The 12,156-nt window shown below is 38.9% G+C and overlaps 1 protein-coding gene across 2 annotated transcripts in view; it reads left to right on the forward strand.

The window, feature by feature from the left end:
• The window catches only part of LOC131439103 (roundabout homolog 1-like), a 267,685-nt gene that overhangs the window by 209,539 nt on the left and 45,990 nt on the right, over positions 1–12,156 (forward strand). For both annotated transcript variants that reach the window (XR_009231063.1, XM_058609716.1), the window contains exons 3-7: positions 5,056–5,349; positions 7,464–7,582; positions 7,668–7,851; positions 8,389–8,658; positions 8,883–9,160. Coding sequence is in view for 1 of the 2 variants with exons in the window: in XM_058609716.1 (XP_058465699.1) it covers positions 5,056–5,349; positions 7,464–7,582; positions 7,668–7,851; positions 8,389–8,658; positions 8,883–9,160 (1,145 nt within the window). In the remaining variant the exon portion in view is untranslated. The remainder of the gene's footprint in view (positions 1–5,055; positions 5,350–7,463; positions 7,583–7,667; positions 7,852–8,388; positions 8,659–8,882; positions 9,161–12,156) is intronic.

Raw genomic sequence — 12,156 nt, forward strand, 5'->3', positions numbered from 1 at the left:
AGGAATAAATTATCATTACGAAACCAGAACTGATCTGATCTCTAAGTTCGTTTGATTTTTGTATGATCATGATGAGATCAGTAAAGATCTAAATTCTAAAAAAAATATTTCTAATTCGATCGGATATGATTGATGTAGAAAAACGTGTTAAATCAGCAAAAGTGCTCGGAGGGGCGAGTAAATTAGCTAAAATAATAAATTTACCTAAAATGAGTATTGAAAGATGATGCCTTCAAACGGATGAACTAAAGTTATGCACTGATAATTTTAGTCAATTTATATGAGCTAGGGTGCATTAACCGCTGGGAATTGAAATTTTGCTACGGCAATTCAAACGCAGCGCGATCTGTGTGTTTGAAACCCTTCGCTCCTGTTACTATTATAAATTAAATTCATGTCAAAAAGCGTTTTATTTTTTTCTTATAAAAGATAATTTTATTCAGGCCTATTTGCGTACAAGCTTTACGTGGCCGATTGAGCTGAGTTTTGAGCTAAAAATTTGTTTGTATTGGATCTCGTTGTCACCCTTTTTCTAGGAGGAGAGGAGCTTCCATTTCGCGGTATTGTTGTTGATTTCGTTGCTAGTTGCTGTGTATGCGCCTTGTTGTACATTGTTTGCAGTTGCTGGTTGATTGGATGGTAAGCTGTTAACTGCAGCTGGTGTACTTTGTTCTATAGGGGATACGTTGGATGGTTTCATTGGAGGGGATGCTTCATTGTTGTTGGTGATTGTCACAGATGTACTGGGATTGGTTGGTGTGAAGGAGGCACCGTTGTCCTTTGGTGTGGTTGTCTCCTTGTCCAGTTTATCACATGGCTTACCGTAGTGAACAGCGTTTTGGCAATATTGACATGTGGCCATCTGATTGTCATAGGTAACAAGTGATTTGCACGGAATTCTTGTATCTTGACCGAAAATCACATAGGAAGGTATAGGCCTCTTCAAGTGTATGCGTAATAAACGTACGCCATTTAGAATATCGGGGGAAAAAAATCTTTCACTTTTCTGTTTCGATAGAAAGAATCTCTCCGTATTGGGACGCTTGAGGGAAGATCATGCACACGCACTTCTATAGCACTATCTTCCATATATACTGGCATGTTGTACTTAATGTTCTCGTGCTCTACATAGTGCACATTGTTATTGTCTTTTACGAATTGAATTGCATCCAACTCCATATAAAACTGGATGTAAACAACATTATTGGTCTTATTGCATTGAAGTAAATGCACACGTTTAATGTCAAGATGAATTTGCTCCTTAACCAAACCTTCAAGTTTCGTATCGAAGGTCGAATTTTGCACTGCCTGAAGTCAACAATAATGGTATTCTTTCGTGTCGGCGACAGCTTTTGTTCGTTTGGTTCACTCATTTTCGAGGTCGTTCTATTATTCACTACAAAATACTGTACTTGGTTTCTTTCGTCCCGAACGTAAGAGGTTTTGTTTTATCGACTGACTTGGATGAGATGTGAAGGCGAACTGAAAAAGCGTTTCATTGCTAATGCATGAACATCATCATCGGCATCAAACAGTTGGAAGTAAAACAGTCTTTTGTCGCTCTACTCACTGTATGTGGTGTGAAATATTGTTTTACTAATTTCGCATTGGGTATTGGCACGCGTTACGCTTAGTTATTAATTCCTGTAGGATTACTGTTATCACTGATTCTCACACCCCTCAGCGGATATCAACGATTTCAGACGTAGATAAATCAAAGCTGATCAAATCATCCAATGCTTGATCTTTCATGAATCATTAATCATTTTAGCTCAAAATCACTACCGATTTTGTATAATGAAAGATCAGTACCGATGTTTATCGATGTGATTTGAAGATCACTGATCAAATGATCTTAAAAAGATCAGATCAGTAGTGATGTTTATTGGGAAAAATCACAAGTGATCTTCTTTGGCAGCGATCTCGATTGGACGATTTTTAAATCTTGCTTTTCCAGCCCAGGTTATTAACAAATGTATTCTTAACTGTTATCAACTATATGTCAACGTGCGCTTATGTCTAATGCTGCGCGTAGAGCTTCTACGCATTAGAATCTTTGATTTTTTTTTTCATTTTTTGGGCCAAAGCACCGTTTTTTATAAACCATGAAAGAAGATGGACATTTTTCTTTAAACATTGAATCAATTGTTTGAAGCATAAAATTTTTGCGCATACCTGAAAGATAACGAGATGATAATTCATTAACATGGATTTAACGAAAATGATTAGGTATAGAAGAACGCATATACATTTGATTGATGATATTTGGTTATTAGCAATCTTTATAATTTCAATATCTCTCAGGAGTACAAATGTGTGTGAATTGTTTGATTTTTGTAACACCAAATCAGTAAACATTTTCTAATTTGTCACCAAATCTTTTTCATATTAAACAAGGTTAACTTTATCGCAACACCGCTGTTAGATAAACACTTGTTATGGAATCATAAATTTCTCAAATCGAATGAACACAATTTCACCAAACGCTTTCAACTAAAAAAGTTGTTGATTTTGCATTGCGATTATTGTTTCGCTTTAAACTGTCTCCGGCATTTGACAGCATTCAAAACAACATATTTTTCAACTACTAGAATATATGCAAATCAAAAACCATATTGGTTGAATCAAAAAGAAATTAGTTGAATCAACTTTCGCAAAAATAAAAACTGCGATATTGCAATTTTATGATCGGAAGGTTATCCGTGAAAACAAGAAAATTTTATTTGGACATACATACGATAACTGGTGTCAAACCGTTTGTTTGCTAAGTGCGAACCCAACACAGTTTCGTGAAAAGTGTTTGTTTGTTTGTTTGAAACTACTCTGGATCAAATGCATTTTTCTCAAGCGAAAACGACATCAATATCACTCTAAATGTCAACGAGCCGGAAATCGGATCCGGATAAAATCTAATAATAATTTGCGGGACTAGAAAACCTTTCGTTTGAGGTTAAGGTTGTAAAAATCGGTTCAGCCGTCTCTGAGATAAGTGAGTAAGTTTCATTTTTGTGACCCTTATTTCTAGTGCTTCAGGGACTAGAATACAGGGACCAGTGTAACCGAAGTCAGTCCTAAAACAAAAAACTACAACGAATCGTAAATTATTAAGAATTATTACATTTTATCAATATTAAATGAGGGTACATTAATTGGAAACAAAGCTTCCCTAGATAGGAGCTAGTTACGGGTTAGAGGCCCGTCCCTGCGGTAGCTTTCTTGCGGTTTTCATTAAATAGTTGTCATTTTTTTCAATTTGTTTTCCTCGTTAGATACTGATAAAATTCAAAAATAGCTCAAGGCGGCTCTACGTCTTAACAAGACTAAAACAAATCCTAGAATTTTTACGTTTTTGAGAAATCGGAATGAGTTCCGTTTGGGAATATTGGACCACTACTTCCGGAACCAGAAACTTGGGACCGATAAAGTCAAAGTCACTTATTTTGGTTATAAACTAACAAGGTCTGCGAATTGGAATAGTTTTGGAACTATACCGAAGAGTTTCCACGTTATCTGTATCGTCACTTTGAATTACGATTTTTAATTTTTAACATTCATCACCTTATGATACCGCTACGGGCAGTCGGATTCGAATAAAATTAAGAACAAAGTTTTGTATGAGACCACAATAGACTAGTGAGATTGTTTGACACATGCACACAGACATTGCTCAAATCGACGATCTGAACCGAATGGAAAATGAAATTCGGTCCTCTGTGCTTCGGTTGAAAAGTCGGTTTTCACAGTGTTTGCATAACCTTTTTATATCAGAAAGACAAAACTTGATCATAAAAGCTTTAATCAAACAAATTGTCAAATATGAAACAAAAACATGAAATCAATAATAAAAGTACTTTTTCTCCCTTAGCGGCAATCTTCAAAAGAAAATTTTCCCAAAATACAGCAAGTTATTAATCGCACACAATCTGATATAGTCGGGGTATAGAATCTAGTTTGCACTTTCCGTTCATTCACCGAGAAGCGTCCGGAAAACTTCTCACATTCCATTAAAGAACATTAATTAGTTTCGCAATGTTGTTGGGCTTATTAATTCCCCGGGGTTTGTGACAGGAGCGCTAAAAGTCGCACCAATGTCATAAATTTGCTAGCCATGGCACATCATCAACTCGCCGGGAATTTATCTAACTGACATTCATTTTAATTCTGCTTGGTTTTGTCGGCGTAGAAAACCTTGCTGCTGCCATTTAGATTCTCATTTGATTTAGATAAATTACTTGCCATCTCATGTATCAACTATTTTGCCATAATCTACTTACTTCAGCAGTTTAGTGATCGCAGCATCTGAATAGCATTTGTTTTGCTAATTATATTTTCTCGTTTAGAACCAGGCAGCTTGAGTTACCCATGAGGATCAATCAACCAAGAAACGTTAAAGCAATGATTTCAAAATTTCAATCAAAATTTCCTAATAAACCGAAGACTGCCTGCACTAGTAGTCGAGTAACAACCACTGCCGTAAATGCCTTCCCAAGCATTTCCCACGGGCAGACAACACAAATGATGGTAGAGCATCATGTTTCCGGGGTTGAAAGTTGTCTATGTCAGCATCCACTCTCACTGATAACCTTCACTACCACTAGCATCGGATTCAGTTGGTTCAAAACTAAACGAACGTTTCACAAAATGAAAAAAAAAATAATCCATCCGCCTTGCTGGATCCAGGCAGGCCCCGCAAGCACTTTCCACATTCAGGAAATCTCCCATAAAGTGGAAAATCCATCAGACGACTTGTAGATTGAGACAACCCGCGATGAAGCTGTCAGTCGGTCATGGAGTGAATGAAATTTGCAAAATCAACAGAATCGGTCCTGATACCGTCGGCATGAAGAACGGCAGTGTTTCCGGCAGCAGTCAGTGCTGTCAGATTTTGCTAGATTTATTTCCTCAATCTAATCGTTCCTGCTAGCAGCACTTTGCATGCCATCGATCGATTTGGGTCTATCAATGGCACTTGCAATTCCGTGTTCCGATTTTCCGTTGCAAATCCCACAGAGGAAGTTCTCTAATTCTTTGTTTATTTTATCGTTTCATCCACAGCCCAGTACCGGTCGCCCCGCATCACCGAACATCCGAGCGATGCCATCGTGCCGAAGAATGACCCGGTGACGTTGAACTGCAAGGCCGAAGGGAAACCGCAACCGGTGGTCCAGTGGTACAAGGATGGTGAGCTTGTCGTGCTAGACTCAAACCACGTGCTGCTACCGTCCGGTTCGCTGTTCTTCCTGCGCACGGTGCACAGCAAAAAGGACCAGGACGACGGAGTGTACTGGTGTGTAGCCAGCAACAAAGCCGGCACGGTGCACAGCCGAAACGCGACACTTCAGGTTGCCGGTAAGTAGTGAAGTTCGATTCAAGCGGTAGAATCGAGGTTGAAGAGGACCAGAACCGGGACGGACAGCGCTGGCAATGATCGGTAATAACACCGAGTCATGATATTCCCCACCTCCGACTTCGGATGGCGTACTGAAAATACGAGTACAAGACTGATTGGGATTATTTCAAGCGAAGCTTCAAATTTTTTTGTGTCGCCAATATTTGGCACTCTGCTCCCGGCTTTTGGTTACTATTGTGGTAGTTACCGAAGTTACCGCAATTGTTGTTAAGCGGGATTATACAATTCAATACGCTTTTTCAAATGTAGTTTGGTTTATTTAGTGCAGAGGCTGAACGACTGGAACTTTTTTGCTGTTGTTTCATTACGCATCGTGAATAGAAATAGATATGAAATTTGAACAACATGTGCTTTAAATTTTTATGCGCGTTATTTAATTGTAAATTGGGGAGCTCATCAGCTTCGAGCAAGTTTATTTCGACTTTACTCCCTTTGCTTTGTATTGATTTTTCAGAAATTCCCAAAAAATTGTTAGGCGGTGTAAGCTTTTAAAGTTTTAGAGGCTACCCACAAAGCAGTTAGACTTAAGCCTTTGTAAGCCTTGTTGAAGCTACCCACACTTGCACTAGAGTAAGGATTGAGAGCAAGGATGGCTTTTATCGTATCAAAGAACGCTCACTGGCAACTCTTCAACGATTGAATCAGTGCCATCAAAGAGATGCGGATATCATCGCAACAACAAAAACCGGGCATGGCTCATTTAACATAGAATCGACACCAGTGCGAGAGCGAATTTCTCTCGATGATATTTCTGAGAATCAAAGGTTAGCACGCTGCTGTGGGGATCCTCTCTGAAGCAACAAACGGTCGCTTATTCTCGTTTCGCGATCCGATTCTATACCGTCAGTTGATAATTGCGATAGAATCATTTTACTATTGCCGCTTATTCTAACTATGTGCATATAACCTTTGTATAAGTTGTGTCTATGAAAAAATGTCTGTGAATGCTCCACATTAAGGGTTTTGAAATATTGCAACCTAGTACGAGAATCATCAAGCTGAATCATCGACTCGATTTTCTGCGATAATTGTCAACTTGTGATTCTCTCTTGGTAAACTCCACACAGCACCAATCATTATCAGACTGTAATTTTTTTTAAGTGCCATGAAATACTCAGAGTATGAAGTGGAGCGAAGAAATGTAGCAAAATTCTCTCACGGTTCATGCATTGAGAGACTCGAGTTCTTGTAGCATCTTCTACCGGATTGAAAATTTGTTGTTTACAATATAGATAGCAATATATCAAATTTGCGGCAATCACCAACACTGATTGAGAGAATTCCTTAAAGTTATGATTCATGAATGATTGCTTTGTCTTAGTTACAGTACTTTTTTCGGGATGAGTTTTTCTCATTGTTTCGAATAGTTTAAGAAAACTCTATTTTGATTCATTCATCATAAATTGCTGGACATATGTCTGATGGCAAGAAGAAAGAATTATGTTGATACGCTAAGTACAACAAGAGATATTCACGATTAAGTTCCCCCCATTCTTCCACAGAGCGAATTTTGAAGAGGCCCCCACCTTTTTTCGATTTATCGCTTTTGCACTTTGAATAAAATGTGTAAAAAGTCTCTTTTCAAAAGACAGTCTAGATCAATTTTATAAAAAGAAAGATTTGCGAAGTGGCTTTTTGTGACAAAATCTGCATGTCCAAAAAGTTTCATTCTGAGGGGAACTTTTGTTTTTTTTTGGAGTGGGCGCAAAATTCGTTCTTTATAACTTTCGCCCGGAAAGCTACTCAAAGTTCATGTTTATATTCGCTTAACCGTTCCTTAAAAATGCTTCCTGAATACCGTTCGAGAGCTCGTGTTTTGGTCAAGCTTAAGCTCAGTGTACAGTTTGGCTGCTTCAAAAGAATCTACATCGACTGATTCTACGCTCGGTAGTTTTGTCAAAATTGTGTTATGTGACACTGTCGCTATTCAGCAAATTTTGCAAATTTCATAATGTCTGTTGAATCGTGAAATGATATACAGTCTCATTAAGCCGTTACAATGCATCTGCTCTTATTTTAGAATCAAATATTAAGATATTTCTCTTTATTCCAGTCCTCCGTGAAGATTTTCGAGTGGAACCCAAAAACACCCGAGTCGCAGCCGGTGAAACGGCACTACTGGAATGTGGTGCTCCGAAAGGCAATCCGGAACCGACGATTCACTGGAAGAAGGTACAGCATGGGTGATTCTGGTTGCAAACTCGAACGACACCGTAGCCAGGCGTAATCTCTCTCTTTCTTGTATCTCCCACAACAGGACGACATCCCGATAGGTTTGGACGATTACCGAATCAGCAAAGAGTTGTCCCGCGTTCGAGTCGTCGATGGTGGGAATCTTCTAATTAGTGACGTCCGTTCCGAAGATGCCGGCCGCTATCAGTGCATAGCGCAGAACATGGTCGGCTCGCGGGAAAGTATTCCCGCCAGACTCACCGTTCAAGGTAGGAAATAACGCTTTGTTCAATATTGTCATAAAGCTGAGCTTCGTTTATGGTAACTTGCTAATGAGACGCCAATAAATTACTTCATTCAGGCGTGGCTTATCGATTGCTTTCGTGTTTGATTAAATTTATGATGTTAATACTATTGAAATGCGAGATACGTCGATTTTGGGAAGGAAAACACTTCTCCCTAATTCTTCCTCTTCTCGGCCCATAATTAGCGGTGATATAAAGTTATTTTGCGGTACCGCTAGAACGACACCAGTTTCAAGTCTGTCGTTGTTTCTTTGATCGAGGCGGTGATATATTCTTGTCTCGCCTCTGCATGACTAATTAGCATATCAAATTGAATTATCATCTACTTTGATTTCCAAATCAGTAATATTTTACGATTAGGCACCCAAAGTGTGGCAGTTCTCAGCTCCATTGGGGCGCAATAATTTACGATGTTTTCAAATCAGTGTGGTCACACAATTATCAGCCTAGTTATACTAATGCGACCAATGATTAATGACGGATATTTGCGGAACTTTTCAGTCAAACCGTACTTCTTGGCGAAACCCATTGATGTTACCGTCCTGGAGGGTCACCGGGTTCAGTTCCAGTGTGCCGTCAGCGGGGACCCGTTCCCCCAGGTGCTGTGGAGCAAGGAAAACGGACACATCCCGGTGGGCCGAGCCGACATTCTGGAGGAGGACCGAAGTTTGATTATTCGCAATGCGACCTTGGATGACCGGGGCCAGTACATCTGCGAGGCACATAACAGTGTGGGACAGATTAGTGCCCGTGCCAACCTGTTCGTTAACAGTAAGTATACTCTTTTTTTGAGAAGTGTCATTTTGGAATATTAATTTGGAATTTGGAAGTCATAAACCTCGTCGATAGATTTTTATTGTGTGTTCGTTTGACTTTAGGTGCTATTCGGGGCTATAGCCCATGAGGATTGATATTTTGTTTATGACTTTCCACCGAATGTAACCACTAGTAACAGTCGGTTAAGCTTTTCTTTTTATTATCATATTATTTCACAGCTCCACCATACTTCACCGTTCGACCCCAGGATCAAAAGGTCGTGCCGAATGGGGTTGCCACGTTTCGTTGTTCGGCCACTGGCAGTCCAGTTCCGTCGGTTTTCTGGACCAAGGAGGGCTCCCAAATGCTGATGTTTCCGAACAATACCTACGGCAGCATTCAGATTGCCGGACAGGGATCGCTGCAGATTCGCGGTGTCCAGCGGGAAGACGAGGGTTACTACGTCTGTTCGGCACTCAGCGTGGCCGGCTCGATGACGAGTCGAGTGTATTTGCAGGTAAGATACTGTTGGGTGGAGATGGATTTTTCTCTGTTCTAGCACGTCGGTCAACAAGTCCCCGGTATGGCATACAGATGGCGTCGCTAATTAAAAATCCCTCTGACATTCAATGGAGAAATCCTTCAGAGGTCATCTGTCAAAATTTCATGGTAAAACTAACACAAATAGGTTAGTTATTGCGCTTTCATTGACGGTAGTTTTGAAAATTAGAAACAATGGAAATAAACGTGAGTTGATAAAATACTGTTTTTAACGATATATTATGCAAGTAAAGATATGGCTTTTCTAAGCATTAGCCGAGCTTTGCTTCAATCAAATAAACCATTCATGACTGGTATGCTGAATTTAATGTGGTCGTGCAAGCACCGCGCTTTGCTTGTGCAAATGAGTTGTTCCACAAATCGTTCCAAAACATCATTTGATCTTTATGGAAAATCGAGGGAAGGGATTGCATTTACAATTTTGCATGAGCACTTGAATATGAAAAAAAATTGCAAAGTGGGTGCCGCGTTTTCTCTCAGTTGATCAAAAACAACTTAAATAATTAGAATTCGCGTTGCCACTGAACCCACCACATTCACCAGATTTAGCCCTCGATGACTGCTTTCGGTTCAAAGATTTAAAAAATATGCTCCGGGGAAAAAGATTTGCATCGAAAATATAGGCCACCGCTGAATAGGACTGAAGCGTTTTCGAGGCTAAGGCTGTGGACCATTTCGCGGTTAATTTTAGCTTTTGGTTGAAATCTGACACTTGAGTGGTTCTTTTGTGTCGAGTAGTTAAATTTAACTTAAACTGCGGCCCATTTCAAAATTTGACGGACGGAAAGTGATTTGGGTTTATTTTCCACTGGAAATAATTTCAACTAAAGAATTAATGTTAGAATTTGCATTGCAAAATTTTTTTCAGTGTGGGAAAATAACCATCGATCTGTCAAAAATAACCATGCTCTCGAGTAGGGTTTTTTTTTGACAACATCAAATTAACCGCTTGAGTGTTAGATTTTAACCGAAAGTTAAAATTAACCGCGAAATGGTTCATAGTCTAAGAAGAAATTGTGGTGTAAAGTGGTGCAGAAATTTTGGAACGTTAAAACAATTTTATTGCTTTCCAACGAGGAAACGTAGATGAATGAAATCGAAATTTGAAAAAAAAATGCTTTCTTTGTCAGACAAGGGATTTTTTGACCAACGTGTTAAATTTGTATAAAAACTGTTGTTCTTTCTAACAAATTTTTTAAAATTGTTTCTTAATTCGTTTCTTGATTCTGTCAGAATTTACTGAAAATTGTCGAACAAAATTTTCTTTCGCAAAACTGTTTCAAACATCTCTCTACATTATCTAAGATTTGTGTCTACAGGAATCTTAAATTCGTTCCAAAGTTATCTCCAAAGCGTTCACTTTTTTTTCAAATATATTCTATGTTTCTTTTGGAAAATTATTTCGATGATCAAATGGGCAAAATTTCATAATATTCCTTTCATTAGTTTGTGAGTTATTGTGCTAAGAGTGACGCAACTTTTGTTATTTTCCGTACAATGGATCAAAAACAATTTCGTGTTTTAATTTTACATTCCTTCTTGATGATAAAAATACAGTTTGAGCAAAGTAATGGCTTGAAAAGTGTTATGGAGATTCCGCTCCATCATAAACGTTGGTTTGCAGACTTCAAACGTGGTCGTAGAGACACCGATGATGCAGAACGCAGTGGACGTCCAAATGAGGCGTAACACCAGGAATGATAAAAAAAATCACAACACCGTTTTGAATGATCGAAAAGTGACGTTGCGTGAGTTGGCTGACATCGTGAAGATATCAAAAGAACGTGTTGGGTTTATATTGCATGAGCATATGACTATGAAAAACCTCTGTTCAAAGTGGGCGCCGCGTTTGCTCACTGTTGACCAAAAACGAGAACTTGTTTATGATTCTGAACGGTGTTCGGCCATGTTTAAATATAACAAGCCGGAATTTTTGCGTCGATATATGACAATGGATGAAACATAGATTTATCATTCAAAATATTCTCCAAATTTGGCTCCTAGCGACTACTGGCTGTTCGCAGACCTGGAAAAAAAATTCTCGGAGGTAAGAAATTTCGCACGAATGAAGAGGTTATCGCTGAAACTGAGATCTTTTTTGAGGCTAAAGATAAATCGGCCTGCCAAAAAATGTATTAAAATGTTAGAGCGACGCTGGAATGATTGCGTTGCTCTTGATGGAGGTTACGTTGACGAAAAAAGTTAATTTTGAACCAAAAAAAAAAATCGTGTTCGCTTTGTTAGGCCCGGGACTTTCAGCCCATGTGTTAGAATCAAGTTATCGACATTTGAACAGAAAATAAAAATGGTCATTTTTGTCTGGGCGATTTTATGTATTCTGGCCCAGCGGTGACGGAGAAATTATTGTTTCAAATACCAAAACCATCATCCTTCTCAAATCTTTACCCGTCAGAAAATTTTTCCCAGATTCAGCAATCCAGAGTCCATAGTGACAATATTTTTGGCATCTCTATTGAGCATTGGTGTTCGCGGATTCCAGGAATTTTTTCTAAAGTTGAGTCACACTAATTTGGAACTGAGGTTGATCGAATCCTCTTAATTCTCATTGAATCTTTTCAATTCTCGCGAAGAGCCTTTTAAATCGATCTTTCAGGAGAAGTAGTTTCCGCAGCACTTCCAAACACAAAACATGTGTCGTATGCAATCCGTAAGCAATGATATTGGATTTGGGTCAAATTGACAGCATGGATATTTGCAGCTAAGCGGAAGTTGTCTCATCCTAATTCACCACGGCGAAAGACCGGATGGTAAAAAACGGCGATTAAAAAAAAAGGATATAATAAAAATTCAGCCTTATTCAATGACTGCAAGTATCGTTGATTATCACATATTTCCCGTGTGAGCACCTCATCAAAATCCTGTTATTATACGGAAAAAATTATTCTTTGTTAACTTTTCGTTAGCAGATACCCTTGTGCATTTGGAATCGAA

This window comes from Malaya genurostris, chromosome 3 (assembly GCF_030247185.1).
Source record: "Malaya genurostris strain Urasoe2022 chromosome 3, Malgen_1.1, whole genome shotgun sequence".
Taxonomy (NCBI): Eukaryota; Metazoa; Arthropoda; class Insecta; order Diptera; family Culicidae; genus Malaya; species Malaya genurostris.